We start from the raw sequence: 17,444 nt of genomic DNA, 5'->3' as shown, positions 1-17,444 counted from the left end.
CCAAGCCCTGGACAAATGCTATAATTCAAAATATCTGCTACTGCAGCCTGGTGGCTGAGTTCTAGAAAAAAGTGATCCATCAACACATACATGAGGCACATGAAACCAGGCCTTCCAACTTCAGCGTCCTCTTCCAAAGTTTCTTCGCTTTTCTTGGTCTCCTTCCTTGTCTCATAACTTCACCCATACAATCGATGTCATCAAACGATCTCCCTGATTTTCTTCCCCCCTATATATCTGCACGCATGTTCTTGTTTCCTACCGTTTTAGTGGAATAACAGGTGACCTGCCTCTAGGCTAAATTTAATCCGTTTTCCTGAGTTCTGCATCGCATGCAGAGCATCCTACCTCCCCAGGGACCTCTCCACTGACTCCTTTCTCCCAGCCTCTCCTTTCTTTACAAACCTAAGGACCAACAAACCCCCTCTCTCGACCCTCTCATTGCCAAGCTTCTCCAGAGTAGTCTGCATTCGTTGTGTCATCCTTTTCGGTGCCCTGCCAAGGACGTGGACTATGACAGGGCTCAGTCAGTGCTTAATAAATCTCGAGCCTCAAAAATACCCGGTAAAAAGAAACCCGGCTCTCCGCTTCCCCCAGAGTCCAGCAACCCCCTCCGCTTTCATTCACCCACTTTCCCACCCTCGGCTCCGCCTTTTGCCGCGCCTCCCGCGATTCTCGCGAGACTTGGTGATTCCGTTCCGCACCGCCCCGGTTGAGCCGCGCACTTCTCGCGAGGCTGCAGGCAGTGCCGGGCCAGACATGGCGGAAGGTAGGGTTTTTTGTGGAGCCGCGCGGGAAGACACGGAGCTGTGGGGGCGCTGCTGGCCGTGCGAAGCTGCCGTGGGAGGGGAAGGCCGGGCGTGGTTGCATGGGGGCTCCGCGGGTCTCGCGAGCCTTCCTGTCTAGCCTCTCCTGAGCTTCTCGGGCCGGGGTCCGGAGCGCGGTTCCTATGACAACGCCCCTCCCGCGATGCCGACCCCGCGGGACTGCGGCCGGCTGCGGAGCCGGGCTGGCAGGTCCCGCGCCGGTGCTGCGTGCAGCCGCGGGGCCCCGAGGGCAGCACCGGAGGCTCTTGATTGCCGGCGGTGCCGGGACGCCGGGGGAAGTAAGCCTCCTTAGGAAATCGAAACTGCTGTCCTGGCACGTCCTGCATCCGGAAGGGGTCCATCCCTCGCTTGCGGAAGAGCGTGGGACTCCTCGGGCTGGGTTGGGGTGAGGTGGGGTGGGGTGGGGGCGAGGCAGCAGCGAGCTGGCCCACGCTTCAGGCGGGCGCACTGGCGGCTCCGGCTCTGCTGCAACCCCAGCCTTCAGGCCAGGCGTACAGATGAAGACGGGAGGAAGGGGTTTGCGGGAAGGGAGTTGGCCAAGGTCACACTGCTCACAAGAGGGCTGCTCAAACCAGACCTCTGTGCCTTTGCCTCCCTGTCCAGTGTCTACCCTCTGGTCTCGTGCACTTTTCATGACATTGCAGCTTAAGGCACTCTGGTCTCTCAGAGTCTGCCTGTCTTAATGTAGCAGTAATTAGAAGCCTTCATTGTCAAAGCCTTATTGTACACGTAGGGGGAAAGAAGGCCCAGAGACGGGGAGTTACCTGTCAGGAATCGTGCAGCGACATTGTTGGATCTGGGCAGCGTGGTTCTCCTCTTCACCCCATTATTGGAGAACAATATTCCTTATTTGACCTTTGTTTATTGAGTGACTGCAGTGTGCTTGGCCACGACCTTTCCTGTTGGTTTTGAGCTTTGACTGAACCCATCACTTGATGGATCTCAGATTTGGGCAGCACCTGACAGTTGGTCGGCTTTTCTCATTTGCATTAGACTTCAGATAACCTCGTGAAGGAGGCCTGGCGTGTGTATTTGCCTTTATTGATAAAGGAATTTAGGCAAAGTTACCGAGATAGCTGTGACTGACACCCAGTTGGTTTTGGGGTGTGTGTGTGTGTTTTGAGACAGGGTCTCGCTCTGTCCCACCGGCTGGAGTACAGTGGCGCGGTCACGGCTCACTGTAGCTTCAGCCTCCTGGGCTCAAGCGATCCTTCTGCCTCAGCCTCCTGAGTAGCTGGGACCAGGGGCGCTCGCCACCACACCTGGCTAATTAAAAAGGGGTGTGTGTGTGTGTGTGTGTGTGTGTGTAGACAAGGTCTTGGCCCCGTGTGGTGGCTCGCGCTAGTAATTTCAGCACTTTGGGAGGCCGAGGTGGGAGGATCGCTTGAGGCCAGGAGTTCAAGAGCAGCCTGGGCAACATGGCGAAACCTCGTATCTACAAAAAATACGAAAGTTAGCCAGGTGTGGTGGCACGTGTCTGTAATTCCAGGTACTCGGGAGGATGAGGCACAAGAATCACTTGAACCCGGAAAACGGAGGTTACAGTGAGCTGAGATCGTGCTACTGCACTCCAGCCTGGAGTGAATGGAGTGATGGCGGGTGCCTGTGGTCCTCGCAGTAATACTAGGGAGGTGGGAGGATCATTTGAATCCAGGAGGCGGAGGTTGCAGTGAACTGCACCAGCCTGGGCGACAGAGCAAGATCCTGTCTTAAAAAAGAGAGAGACTAGGTCACACTATGTCACCCAGGCTGGTCTCCCAACTCTTGGGCTCAAGCAGTCCATCCGCTTTGGCCTCTCTAAGTGCTGGGGTTGCAGGTATGAGCCATCGCGCCCGGCAGGCACCCAGTTTTTGTCTTTACTTTTTCTACCATATCCCTGGAGGGGGAAACTTTAGGTGAATATTGCCTGAAGGCAGAGGAGTAAGAAAAGGAGCAAAAACCCAAGGGATTCCCTGAAGTTGCTTTTTGAGTAAATCACGGAATGTTGTACACAGCAGACAGCTGTTGCTCACAGGAGTGAGGCGGGTAGAAAGGTTCAGGAAGGTCTGCTGTGAGGTAATGGGTAGTCTGGCGCTTTTGCACTTAGGAAGGTAAGTTCGGTGTTTTGGGAATACATTAGCAAGGTTGAGATTGTGGAGGGCTGCTGGTTTTTCATTCAGCAGCTTTACTGAGCACCTGCTGTGCTTTGCAGTCGGGTTCCAGCCCTGAGGAGCTCATACAGGCTGAGTCAGCATACTCATCATCCGGCAAGTGGCTTGAGAGACATCTCGCCAGTGGGGTGTCTCTCCATAAACACACGAAGAAGACTTCCTTTCAGGGTTAAATTAGCAGGGGGATAGCTAGGTAAGCAGTCATGAAGTTCTGACTTCACAGCCTTTCTTTTCCTTCCCTTCCCCTTTCCTTTCCTTTTGAGGGAGTCTCGCTCTGTTGCCCAGGCGGGAGTGCAATAGCGCAATCTTGGCTCACCGCAGCCTCCACCTCCTGGGTTCAAGCGATTCTCCCACCTCAGCATCCCAAGTAGCTGGGATTACAGGCACCCGCCATCATACCTGGCTAATTTTTGTAGAGATGGGGTTTCACTGTGTTGGCTAGGCTGGTCTTGAACTCCCGACCTCAGCTGATCTGCCGGCCTCGGCCTCCCAAAGTGCTGGGATTGCCGGTGTGAGCCACCACACCCGGCCGGCCACAGTTTTTCTTTTACCTCTTTTGTGTCCCAACTTTTTGTTGGGATTTAAGCTTTTTAGAAACGATGTTGCAGACTTCAACTAGGAGGCATTCTGGGTCATTTAGCTTATTAATCTGAAGGTGCTTGCTATGCAAAGGAAGGCAAGATTAGGTAGAAAATGTTTCTTGGGATATTAATACTACTGCTTGTGCTTTAATCAGATTCTCAGAGCCTGCTATGCTTGTTTGGAGACAGTTATTTAAATATAAATAAATAGCAGATATCTGTGTCATATAACTTGAATGATCTGTAAACACACTATGGGAACTTCCCTGATAATGGTTGGTTGGCCGTGTGAGAATGTGGGAGATAGTGCCTAGGAATAGTAAATAGGATCGTGAGAGACTGAGGATACAGCTTCTTATGTGACTTGTTTAGAGAACAACCTTCTTTCCTTCCATCTATCCATGGCTATTCATTTGACCATATATATTTAGCTAAAGTCTGTCCTAAAATTAGTTTTATTCCCCAACTCTACATCTCTGTGGCTATCCTGCTTAATCTAAGCTTCATTTGTGGGTTTTTTGTTTGTTTTTTTTTTTTTTTTTTGAGACAGGATCTCACTCCGTCACCCAGGCTGGAGTACAATGGCGTGATCACAGCTCACTGCAATCTCCACCTCCCAGGCTCAAGTGATTCCCTCACTTCAGCCTCCCAGGTAGCTGGGAGTGCAGATGTGCATGCCACCACATTGGCTAATTTTTGTATTTTTTGTAGAGTTGGGGTTTTGTGATGTTGTCCAGGCTGGTCTTGAACTCCTGGGCTCAAGCCATTCACCTGCCTGGGCCTCTTGAAGTGCTGGGATTACAGGTGTGAGCCACCGCTCCCAGCCCTAAGCTTCGTTTGTAAGTGAACTACTTCAAAAGGTTCCAATTAAAAGTTTGCTTTTAACTTTTCCTCCTAGATTTTGCTTTCTCATAGCCTAATTTCACATTTTCTAGTGTTCCCTTTAAGACATCAATCAGATCATGTCTCTCCCACTCTTCTTAATACTCCTGCCCCTCAATGCCCAACTCTCACAGTTCTCCGTAATCTTAAAATATATTCCAATTCTCTGTTAAGTATTAACAGGGTATGGGCCCCACTTAACACTTCGAGCTTATTTCCTACTTTCATTCACTGTGCCCCTGCCACACTGACTTTTTTGCGTTCTTTGTGTGTGCCCAACATGCTGCTACCTCTGCGTCTTTGTCCCTGCAGTTTCCTTGGCCTGGAACAGTCCTCCGCTGTTTCTCCACACAACTGACCCACTTTATTCACTCAGTGTCTGTTCAGTTGTCATCTCATTAGAGAGCATCCCTCACTGGAATATAAACCCCATGAGGGCAGGAACTTGGTCTGTTTTGCTCACTCCTGTATCTCCCAGCTTAGAATCATGGCTGTGGTTGAAGGAATATATGAATTTATTGAGCATCACCTGCTAGCCATCAAGAAAAGTTGCCTGGATACATCCTTAGCCTCTTGTCAAGCAAACTGGCTGGTCCACCTTTTATTATGCTCTGGATAACCTAAGTCTGCTAGGAGCTACCTAACCTACTTTTCATCCAGCCCATTTTTGTTTTAGCAACTAAAATACAATGTTTAAGGCCGGGCACGGTGGCTCACGCCTGTAATCTCAGCACTTTGGGAGGCCAAGGTGGGCGGATCACTTGAGGTCAGGAGTTCCAGACCAGCCTGACCAACATGGTGGAACCCCATCTCTACTAAACATACAAAAATTAGCCAGGCATGGTGGCATGTGCCTGTAATCCCAGCTGCTCAGGAGACTGAGTCAGGAGAATCACTTGAACCCGGAAGGTGGAGGTTGCAGTGATCCGAGATCGCGCCACCGCACTCCAGCCTGAGCAACAGAGACTGTCTCAAAAAATAATAATAATAAAATAAAATATAGTGTTTAAGAGCTCAGACTCTGCAGCTGGACATGGATTTAAATCCTAGTTTAAGCTGTGATCATAAGCAAGTCAATTAATTGCTGTCAGTCTCAGTGTCCTCAGCTTTAAAAGGGGGATCATCTGTAGCTCACAAGTAGCTGTGGGAATCCTAGGATATTTCTCAGTTGCAGGAGGAGCCTTTTTCCACAGCGCCTAATGTTTCTTCCACAGCGACTGATGCTTTTCCCACAGCGCCTGATGCTTTCACCGTGGCGCACAGTCTTTCTCTTGAGTCTCCTCTAAAATCACTCTCTGTTTCTTTTCCTCAGTAAAAGTAAAAATTGAAAAAAATGTAATTTTTTTGTAAATAGTATATTGAACAGAAAATTTATCATAAACTTTTGTTAACTTGATGGAATTTGATCAGAAAAATACTTTTGACAACAACCCAAGCAACATGGGGAAAACATTCCATGTCCTGGGTATTCATTGACCAACACAATAGTCACTAGCCACATGTGGCTACTTAAATTTGATTAAAATTAAATAAAATTTAAAATTAACTTCTCAGTTGTACTAGTCCTATTCCAAGTACTCAGTAGCCATGTGGCTAGTAGCTCCCCCTAATGGACAGCACAGATTAATAGAACACTTGCACCATTGCCAGAAGTGCTTTGGATAGTCCTGTTCCAGAAAATGCTTCATTAGTGGAGGCTGGTAGAAATAAGGAAAGAAGGAACTTTGCTGTTTCCACTTTTTTTTTTGAGTTGGAGTCTGGCTCTGTCGCCCAGGCTGGAGTGCAGTGGTGCGATCTCGGCTCACTGCAAGCTCCCCTCCCAGGTTCACACCATTCTCCTGCCTCAGCCTCCCGAGTAGCTGGGACTACAGGCGCCCGCCACCAAGCCTGGCTAATTTTTTGTATTTTTGGTATAGACGAGGTTTCACCGTGTTAGCAAGGATGGTCTTGATCTCCTGACCTCGTGATCCGCCCGCCTCGGCCTCCCAAAGTGCTGGGATTACAGGCGTGAGCCACCGTGCCCGGCCCTACTTCTGAAATTTATCTGTTTATTGTTTTACTTATTGAACAAATGTCCCAGGTCATTGATAATTATATATAGTCCAGAGACCTCTTAAGGACTGTTCCTTTTATACCATTCTTTTCTTTTCTCTCCCTTTCCTGGTGACTACTGTCACCAGCTGTAGCTGTTAGCTTTCTCCTTGTGAATTATTTTTACTGAGAAATAAAATTTATCCATTAGTGGTTATGTCAAAGTAAAGCTACTGAATTGTGCTGAGATACACAGGATTCTGTCACTGGCAAGGTGATTTGCTGTAGGCAATTTGAGATACTATCATGATTTACAGCCTTGCTGAACAAAATGAGAAATTGCTATGTCCCCAGAATCTCCTGTTGAACCTGTGGTATTTATTGAACTCCATCTGGTAAGGTACTGTCGGGAGGAGGAGATAACCATGGAATGGGTACAGAGGGAGAAGTAATTGATAGTTAAATACGAATAGCCAGAACTAAAGCTTATTCACAGGGAATTCTGAAGTCTAGGAGGGGAGATAAAAGAAATTGTATATGAGAAACTATATTTTAAGGTGAAAGGTAAAAAATGCTTAGGAGTTACTTTGAAAACTCAGGGAGAGATTTTTTAAGGAAGTAATGGGGAATGTATTTTGGATAATCAGGGAAAGTCTTGTTGCAGGAGACATTGCTTGAACTGAGCTTTGAAAAATGGCCCTCCTTTGGACATGGGGACATGAGATTGAGGAGAGGTCACTGTTCTAGGTGGAAGGAATTAGTGGGATGTGAAGTTGGAAGAGTATGTTAAGGGCCAGATTATTAAGGGCATTGGTTCAGCATTTGGATTTTATTCTGAGACTCATGGAGCGATACTACCGAAAGGAATCAGCCACGGTAGCGAGAGAACAGGAATTGTGTGAGGCATGGCGAAATGACTGCAGTGTAGAGGATGGATTGGGAAGAAAGGAAGTCAGAGAGCAAGCTGTAGCAGTTGATGGTGAGCCATTTGGTAGGGGCTGTGGGGCTGGTGAGGACTGATGGGAGAAAGACCACAGAACATATGAAAGACAGGACTTTTGAAACCTGGTTGAATGTTGATGAGAGAGAATCAAAGATGACTCAAGTTCTAGGTCTGGATGACTCAGACAAATGGCTGAGCTGCTAAGAGGTAGAGGAGGAATAGATTGGAGAACAAGTATTTTGACCTCACTTTTGGACATATTTGCTTTGCCCGGTATACTTCTATGTGGTGATGTCTAAGTTGGAAGTGTTTCCAGTCAGGAGTTTGGGGTGGAAATGGCTAGTTAGCTAATATTTGTTGTGCATCTCTTATGAAACCAGCCCAATTGTCACTGCTATACACGGTGAGCTTTTGAAAGATGTGTAAGTCATGCCACCGACTGTAACATGGGGCAGACGAACCTAGCAGAGTTGAATTGCATTCAGGAAAAACGTATTTCACGATAGGTGCAAGCTACTGTGCCAGAGATGACAAAATGAGCAAGACACAACCTTAACCTTAACGGAACTTGCAGAACAGAGAGGGGAAGGCAAAGTATTTCAAATAAGCATGCATGTTGTGCTTTCTAGTTATACCAGGTTTTCTCTTCTATATTCATGATTAATGGCACTACTTTTCAGCCAGACTCCCAAGTCAGTCACCAAAAAGTTATCCCCGACTCCCCCCCAGATCTGCATCAGTCACCAAATCCCCCGGATGCTGTACACCTCTCACATCTGTGCTTTCCTCTCTCCCTCGTTCCATTAGTACATAGTTCTCAACCTGGAGAACCCTGCACAGTACAGTTAACCTGGGAGTTTTTTCTTTTTTTGAGATGGAGTCTCGCTCTATTGCCCAGGCTGGAGTGCAGTGGCGCGATCTCAGCTCACTGCAAGCTCCACCTCCCGGGTTCACGCCATTCTCCTGCCTCCGCCTCCTGAGTAGCTGGGACTACAGGCGCCCGCCACTGTGCCTGGCTAATTTTTTGTATTTTTAATAGAGACGGGGTTTCACTGTATTAGCCAGGATGGTCTCGATCTCCTCAGTTCGTAATCCGCCCGCCTTGGCCTCCCAAAGTGCTGGGATTACAGGCATGAGCCACCGCGCCTGGCCACCTGGGAGCTTTTAAACATCCAGATTTGTGGGCTGGGCGTAGTGCCTCACACCTGTAATCCCAGCACTTTGGGAGGCCGAGGCGGGCAGGTCACAAGGTCAGGAGTTTGAGACTAGCCTGAGCAACATGGTGAAACCCCGTCTCTACTAAAAATACAAAAATTAGCCAGGCCTGGTGGTGCACTCCTGTAATCCTAGCTATTCGGGAGGCTGAGGCAGGAGAATTGCTTGAACCTGGGAAGCGGAGGTTGCAGTGAGCTGAGATCGCGCCATTGCACTCCAGCTTGGGCGACAAGAGTGAGACTCCGTTTCAAAAGAAAAAAAAAAAAGAAAAGTAGTAGTGGTGGTAATTAATCACCAGTGAAGAGCTTTTCTAATCTGATGCCAAGGAAGATAGTATTTTCTGGGAAGCTGACACTTTAATGAAATATTTTTTTGTGGAAGATCCTAATATAAGCCTGGAACAAAAATTATTCTTGTAGTTCTCCAAATAGAATGTTATCACAGCCTTTACAATCATTTCTCTTTTATCTAATGGACATAGTTAAAGCAGAATAGATATAAAGTCATTTAGTCATTAAAGAATTACATGAAGAGACTGGGCACGGTGGCTTATGCCTGTAATCCCAGCACTTTGGGAGGCCGAGGCCAGGGGATCACCTCAGGTCAGGAGTTCAAGACCAGCCTGGCCAACATGGCGAAATCCTGTCTCTGCTAAGAATACAAAAAAATTAGCTGGGCATGGTGGCAGGCGCCTGTAATCTCAGCTGCTTCAGGAGGCTGAGGCAGGAGGATTGCTTGAACCCGGGAGGCAGAGGTTGCCATGAGCCAAGATCACACCATTGCACTCCAGTCTGGGCGACAAGAGAAACTCTTGTCTCAAAAAAAAAAAAAAAAGAATTACATGAAGAACACTAATTCATTGCTAAAGTTTTGGCTAGAATAGAAGAACTATAGGAGTGTAGAGAAAGGAAATGCCAGGGTGGTGTGAATCTAGAAAGACTGAATACAGTGTGAGTTAGAACTGGAATGGCTGGAGGGGAGTAGAGTGCATTTACTATAGGAAATGAAGGAGCTCATTTAATTCCTGGATTAGTTAATGACTAATCTTGGTGTTCTGATATTGGAGCTGAAATCTGGCATCATGGTGTTAATGGGATGCATTCTGGCTTAAGACCACAAATCTTGAGTCTGTCTTCTGCTAATTGTGTGATTTTAGGCAACCCACTTAAGTGAATTTCACTGTTAGTATATTACTTTTTCAATATAGTTAGAATCTGAGATGATGAATGTGAAGAACTTAACTGCCATAGGAGACATAAAAAATATTAATTCCCACTTTCTGTCTTATTGCAAAATATTACAGGAAATTGTACATTTCCTTTTACTCCATAAAATGATGTTGACACTAATCTAGCAAAAAGTTACTACGGCATTAAAATCTTTTACTATACAGATTTTTTTGTTTGTAAGTATAGGTGTTTTAGTTTCATGTGGCTGCTGTAACAGATTTCCACAAGCTAGATGGCTTAAAACAACAGAAACGTGTTCTTATGATTCTGGAGGACAGAAGTCTGATTGAAATCAGTATCACTGGGCTCAAATCAAGGTCTCAGTAGGGCCCTATTCCCTCTGGAGGCTCTAGGAGAAAATCTTTTTCCTGATTCTTCCACCTGCAAGAGGCTGCTGACATTCCTTGGCTATTGGCTGCATCATTGCAGTCTTCAAGGATAGCATCTTCAAATTTCTCTCTGTTCTGTGTTCACAAGACCTACTCTGAGTGGGTCAAACTCCCTCTGTGCCTTCTTTTTTTTTTTTTTTGAGATGGAGTCTCACTCTGTGGTCCAGGCTGGAGTGCAGTGGTACGATCTTGGCTCATTGCAACCTCCGCCTCCCAGGTTCAGGCGATTCTCCTGCCTCAGCCTCCCGAGTAGCTGGGACTACAGGCGCCCGCCACCACACCTGGCTAATTTTTGCATTTTTAGTAGAGATGGGGTGTCACCGTGTTAGCCAGGATGGTATTGATCTCCTGACCTCGTGATCTGCCGGCCTTGGCCTCTCAAAGTGCTGGGATTACAGGCGTGAGCCACCGCGGCCAGCCCCCTGCTCCCTCTTACAAGGATACATGAACGGTTACGTGCTGCATAATGATGTTTTGGTCAATGCAGAGACACTTTTTTGTTGTTGTTGTTGTCATATAAGGTAACATTCACAGGTTCCAGGGATTAGGATATTAGTATCTTATGGGGGTGACATTTTTCTGCCTACCATGGTAGGTAAAGTCGTGTAGTTTATTAAGTCAGAAGATGTCTGAAATTCCTCTGTGTGCAGTTTCTGAATGCTCAAAGACCACGCGTGCCACATGGTTCAAGATACTACCAGTGAAGTGAATAAGATGGTTTCTGGGCTCAAGAAACTTCTTAAGTGAATCAGAATGCCACATTAGGAAACTGGTACTTTTGTAGACAGTAGGGAACCAGCTGAAATTGTTTGGTTAGGCGAGCTATGTTTTAGGAAGATTAATAACGACGTGTGTGGGATAGAATAGAGAAGCAGAAGGATGAGAAGGGCAACAGGAATGATGCTAAGGCCTCAAGGAAATATTGATGTGATCAGCAAGGAATAGAAAGATGTCACGGTACATCCCAGAGGAAGGAGTTTGTTGTTAGATTTATTGAGGTGTAATTGACAAACAATAAAATGTACCAATTTAAACTGTCAGTTGACAAATATATACAGTCATATAACCACCAGCACAATCATGCTAGAAGATTTCTATCACCGTAAAAAGTTCCCTTGAACTCCTTTGCAGTCAGTCCCATTCCCCTGGCCTCTGGCAATCACTGATTTGCTTTCTTTTGCTATAGTTTGCCTAGTATGGTTTGTTGTTGTTGTTGTTGTTGTTGAGATGGAGTCTGGCTCTGTCGCCCAAGCTGGAGTGCAGTGGCTTGATCTCAGCTCACTGCATCATCTGCCTCCCGGGTTCAAGCGATTCTCCTGCCTCAGCCTCCTGAGTAGCTGGGATTACAAGTGTGTGCCACCCTGGTCCGGCTAATTTTTGTATTTTTAGTACAGACAGGGTTTCACCATGTTGGCCAGGCTGGTCTCGAACTCCTGACCTCAAGTGATCCTAGTTTGCCTACTATGAAACTACACTTTCATATGGGATCATACAGTATGTAGTCTTTTTTGCCTGGCTCCTTTCACGTAGCATATTGCTTTTGAGATACATCTGTACCTCATGTGTCTGGTATCAATCCCTTCTGTTTTATTGCTGAGTGCTCTTCCATTATATGGATGTGTGATAGTTGTGTCTGTTTACCAGCTGGACATTCCGGTTGTTTCCAGTTGTTATGAATAAAGCTTCATTGAACATTTAAATAGAATTCTTTGTGTTTATTTTGAGGAAATAACTGGGGGTGGAATTGTTGGCCATAAGGCAAGTATACGTTTAGATTTATAAGAAACCATCAAACTGTTTTCCAGAATGGTTATGCCATTTTGCATTTCCATTAGCAATATATCAGGCTTCTAGCTTCTAGTTCTCCAATTTTTTTGTTTGTTTGTTTGTTTTTTGTTACCCAGGCTGGGGTGCAGTGGTATGATCATAGCTCACTGCAGCCTCGAACTCCTGGGCTCAAGCAGTCCTTCCATCTCAGCCTCTCAAGTGGCTAGGACTACAGGTACACACCACCACACTTGGCTAATTTTTAAAATTTTTTTGTGGAGACGGGGGTCTCACTCTGTTGCCCAGCTGTTCTCAAACTCCTAGCTTCAAGCTGTTCTCCCGCCTCAGCCTTCCAAACTTTTGGGATTATAGGTGTGAACCACTGCACTTGGCCTAGTTCTCCAGATCTTTGCCATAACTTTTTAATTTTAGCCATACTAGTAGGTGTGTAGTGGTATTTCATTGTGATTTCAATTTGCATCTTAATTACTAATGATGCACATCTTTTCATGTGCTTATTTACTGTACATTTATCTTGTTTGGTGAACTCTCCAGTTTTTTTGCTTTTTTTTATCGGGTTGTCTTATTGAGTTGTAAGAGTTCTTAATACAATCTGTATACAAGTCTTTTTTTTTTTTTTTTTTTTTTAAGACGGAATCTCATTCTGTTGCCCAGGGTGGAGTGCAGTGGTACGATCTCAGCTCACTGCAACCTCTGTCTCCCGGATTCAAGTGATTCCCCTGCCTCATCCTCCCTAGTAGCTGGGACTACAGGCGCATGCCACTGCACCCAGCTAATTTTTGTGTTTTTGTAGAGACGGGGTTTTGCCATGTTGGCCAGGCTGGTCTCAAACTCCTGACCTCAAGTGATCCATCCACCTTGGCCTCCCAAAGTGCTGGGATTACAGGTGTGAGCCATCATGCCCAGCCTTGTCTGCAAGTTTTTTGTTGGATGTTTTGCACATATTTTCTCCCAGTCTGTGGCTTGCCTTTTTATTTTTTTATGACTTTTCAAGAACAGTTTTTAAAATTTGATAAAGTCAAATTTAGCCATGTTTCTTCTGTAATTTTTTTTAACAGTTTATCTTTGCTTAATCTGAGGTCACTAAGATTTTTGCTATGTTTTAGTCTGGAAGTTCTGTAGTTTTTGTTTTTTTTTTTAATTTTTATTTAATTTTTAAAAATTTTACCTGTCAGTGATTTGAAGCTCATTTTAAAAAATTGTTTTCTTTTTGTTTTTGTTTTTAAAGAGACAGGAAGACAGGGTTTCCCAGGCTGGAGTGCAGTGGCTATTCACAGATGTGATCATAGTGCTTTATAGCCTCAAACTCCTGGGCTCAAGTGATCCTTCCTCCCCAGCCTCCTGAGTAGCTGGGACTTCATCTGGCTCTAGAAGGGCTACAGTTTTAACCCTTACATTTAGATATGTGATTTTGAGTTAGTTTTTATATGTAGTGGTGTCTAGGAATAGGGATTTGCGTTTTCATATGGATCTCCAATTGTTCTGGTCCCATTGTTCTTTCCTCATTGAAATGCCTTCACACCATTGTCAGATCATTTGTATACGTCAAAGTCTATTCCTGGATTCTGTTATTTTCCATTGCTCTGGATATCTATCTTGATGCCAGTTTGATGCTGTCCTATTTACTGTAGCTTTATACACAGCCTTGAGTCAGGTAAATGCTAAACCTTTTTCTTTCCCCTGCCCAGAATTTTTTTGGCTATTCTAGGAACTTTGCATTTCCACCCACATTTTAGAATCAGCTGTCTGTGGTTATGCATGCCTGTAATCCCAGCAGTTTAAAAGACCAAAGTGGGAGGATCCCTTGAGGCCAGGAGTTCAAGACCAGCTTGGGCGCCATACTGAGACCCTGTCTCTACAAAAAAATTGGCCAGATGTGGTGGTGCTCACCTGTAGTTCTAGCTGTTTGAGCCTAGGAGTTTGAGGCTGCAGTGAGTTATGATCAGGCCACTGCACCCCAGCCTGGGTAACAGAGGGAGACGCTGTTTCTAAGAAAAAAAAAAATTAGAATCATTCTTTCAAATTCTACAAACACAGTTTGCTGGGATTTTTATTGGGAAGGTATTGGATCTATAGACCAATTTGGAGAGACTTGACATCTTAACAATATTGAGCTATTGAGCCTTCCAATCCATGAGCGTAGTATATAACTCTCTGTTTATTTAGGTTGCCTTTCATTTCTGTCAGCAGTGTTTTATAGTTTCAGTGTGCATGCATTGCACATTTTGTTAAGTTTATCTCTAAATATTTTGTATGTTTGGTATACTATTAAAAATGCATTATCATAGCCCGTACATTGGTAACCTAGAGCTTTGATAACATGAAATGAAGTAGGAAGAAGACTTTGATTTGAGGAAGATACGAAGTTTGATTTTGGACTTGTCGAGTTTATAGTAGCAGTCAGTCATTCTTTCAGCAGGAGCTGTTGAAGGAAAGAGAGATTTGGGTCCATTTTTATAGCAGTGACAGTAAAGTATGGGTATGCATGAGACCATGTTCAGGGAAGAAAATTTAGAAAAAGTTCAGATGTAGGTCTGCACCTTGCAGCACTGTGCCGTTTTAGAAAGTGGGTAGTCAGAATAGGAGGTGAAGGGTCTGTAACAAGGTTAGGAAGAAAGCTAGAGGACAGAGTTAGGAAGCCAAAACAAGAGTTTTAAGAATGGGGTGGTTGAGAGTCGGAGGCTACAGAGAGGTTGAGGAGCTTGAAGAATAAAGAAAAGGTCATCAAAGTGGGTGATTTGATCATTGTGACTATTTAGTAGAGTGATGTGGGTTGAAGCCAAGTTTCAGAAGGTTAGGGAGGTAAGGCAGGAAGTAGTGACCAAAGAGGACTCTTAAGAAATGGGTGGAGAAGGCAAAGCGTATGATAGACTGTGCAGTCAAGAGCATAACTGTGGGGAAGAGATGTTTGTCTAGGGGTGGGAGGCATTACTGTGAGCCTGTTTCTGAGGGTGAGGAGGTAAGCTTGGAGACAGGCATATCTTGAAGATGCAGTGGCTGCTGTTGTGGCTTAGAGTTTGGTAAGAAGTGAGAGGTTACAGAATTCTAGGCGTTCCAGATAGATAAACTGCTTTCTTCCCTTTTCATTTGGCTCTGGCTGTCATTTTAACATCCTAATTCTTTAAAATCACCAGCAGGGGGACAGGGCTTGTATGGCCTCTCAGCCAAATCTGACCTGAGACCTGTCGACTTGTTTTTATGCAGTCCTTAAGCTACGAATTTATTTATATGTTATAGATGTAACATATAAAAATAACTTATAAATATTAACTATATTTTAAATATTTTAACCTGATTGAAGAAAAATCAAAACAATGTATCATGATGTGAAAATTATATGAAATTCCATTTTCAGTGTTCATAAATAAAGTATTTTTAGGGAAACAGCCACATTCATTAATTTGCACTTTTGTGTTCCAACTGGCAGAGTTGAGTAGTGCCCCAGAGACTGTATGGCTCCCAAAGCCTAAAATATTTGCTATGTGGCCCTGTACAGAAAGTATGCCAACTCCTGACCTAGAAGGAAGAGTGTTCTAAAAATCATTCTTGGTTTCTCTTCTGACTGTGCCATATAACTTCTGAAGAGGTAATTTGCTGATTAACTACTTTTTTGCAGTAGACATTGCACTCTTTATTTTAGGCTATTCGTAATAAATGAAGATTTTTTTGTCTTAAGCATGTTTTGTTAACTCAAGAGTGATGAACTATCAGAAAGGATACTTATTGAAAGTCTGATCATAGACTGCACTCATGGAGAACAGATAGGTATTATTTGGAAAGAAATATGAGAAAATTGGAAGTTCCTGGCATTCTTCACTGATACTTAGCGTAGCTTTTTTGGTGAAACTCTAGGTTTTATCTCTTATTTAAATTTCTAGGTTTGCTCTCCTCTCCTCTCTCCTCTCCTTTTTTGAGACAGAGTCTTGCTCTGTCACCCAGGCTGGAATGCAGTGGCATCATCTCTGGGACTACAGGCATGCGCCACCATGCCCGGCTAATTAAATTTCTAGGCTTGCTTTTCAAATGAAAGTTGGAAGGGGACAAAGAAAAAACCACGACTGAAAACTGGCCACTTGATGAAGAATAAGTAGGCGGAGGAGTGGCAGCAGCGGTAAACCTTACTAAACCAGACACTGTTCCGAGTGATTTAACCTATCCTAATGACTTTACACATACTTCTCTGACAGTGGTCCCCAATCTTTTTGGCACCAGAGACTGGTTTCGTGGAAGACAGTTTGTCCATAGATGGGGTAGGGAAGGGAGTAGTTTCAGGATGAAACTGTTCCACCTCAGATCATCAGGCACTGGAGTCTCATAAGGAGCATGCAACCTAGATCCCTCGCATGCGCGATTCACAGGAGGGTTCACGCTCCTGTGAGAATCTAATGCTGCTGCTGATCTGACAGGAGGCGGAGCTCAGGTGGTCATGCTGACTCGCCCGCAGCTCACCTCCTGCTGGGTGTGGCCCAGTTCCTAACATGCCACAAACTAGTACCTGTCCATGGCCTGGAGGTCGGGGACACCTGCTCTAAGATAATATCATTAGTCTCATTTTCCATGTGAGAATACTGAAGCACAGAGAGGAAGTAAGTAACTTGCCCAAGGTCACACAGCTAGTAAATGGGTAAGCTGGGGTCAAACCCAGTCAGTGAGGCTCTGGAATGCGAGCTCTGGGCTATCAGTGTGCAGGGAGAATCTTGCAACACAGGACTGACTACCCTGGGTTGCCTTTCTAAGAATTGTAATAATAGCTAATATATTTTGACCACCTACTGCAGAGCAGGTTGTATTCTAAGGTTATTACATGTACTAGTACTTTCAGTGTTTACAACATCCTTGCAGGTGAAGAGAATGAGTCACCTGCCTAAGGTGTATCAAAACTAGGCAGTAGTGGGGCTGGGTTTGATCCCAGTCAGTCTGGCCCTAGAACCTGCGCACTGTAAATTCTCTCTCCATTTTGCTCAGGATAATGTTGTACTTTTTCTTGTAAGAACTGTACAGCTTGGTGATACTTCAAGGACACATATGCATTGCTGTTTGTAAGCAGACAGTATTCCCCACGGGCTGGTAATGTCTCAGCCATAAGCACTCCTCCATTATGCTGTGAAATGGTATGGCAATTGAAGTAGCGCTGGTAAGTGCTCATAAGCTGCCTGAGTGCATTAGTGATCCTTTGGGTTTCCCCCGACAAAAGCTGCTGGGTGGGGGAGCATCTGTAATTTTGTGACTAAGAGCCCCAAATCATGCTAAAGCCCTGCTTTTATCTAGCTGCTTCTCTGCTCATTACCTTAGTAGTTTATATCTTGTGTCATTGTCCAGGCAGCTGCTACATATTTGAATCAGGAATTCTGTGGAGAGACTAGGGCTGTTGCTGTAGATTTTGGAATTTATGTGTATAACTGATATTTA

General features: G+C 45.1%; 1 protein-coding gene across 11 annotated transcripts in view; it reads left to right on the top strand.

Annotated features, from left to right (window-relative positions):
- Nucleotides 1-687: 687 nt before the first annotated feature.
- Nucleotides 688-17,444, top strand: part of ANKFY1 (ankyrin repeat and FYVE domain containing 1) — a 97,749-nt gene continuing 80,992 nt past the window's right edge. For 5 of the 11 annotated variants that reach the window (XR_001710701.3, XR_010152764.1, XM_063798194.1 and 2 more), the window contains exon 1: nucleotides 688-769. Coding sequence is in view for 6 of the 11 variants with exons in the window: in XM_063798194.1 (XP_063654264.1) it covers nucleotides 760-769 (10 nt within the window). In the remaining 5 variants the exon portion in view is untranslated. Of the gene's footprint in view, nucleotides 1,106-17,444 lie in introns of all 11 variants that reach the window. The other 6 variants (XM_063798195.1, XM_016931245.3, XM_003952937.6 and 3 more) reach the window with 4 other exon arrangements.

The sequence above is a fragment of the Pan troglodytes genome, chromosome 19, assembly GCF_028858775.2.
Source record: "Pan troglodytes isolate AG18354 chromosome 19, NHGRI_mPanTro3-v2.0_pri, whole genome shotgun sequence".
NCBI lineage: Eukaryota > Metazoa > Chordata > Mammalia > Primates > Hominidae > Pan > Pan troglodytes.
The sequence above is the reverse complement of the archived record's forward strand: the minus strand, read 5'-3'. Positions and strand labels throughout refer to the sequence as shown.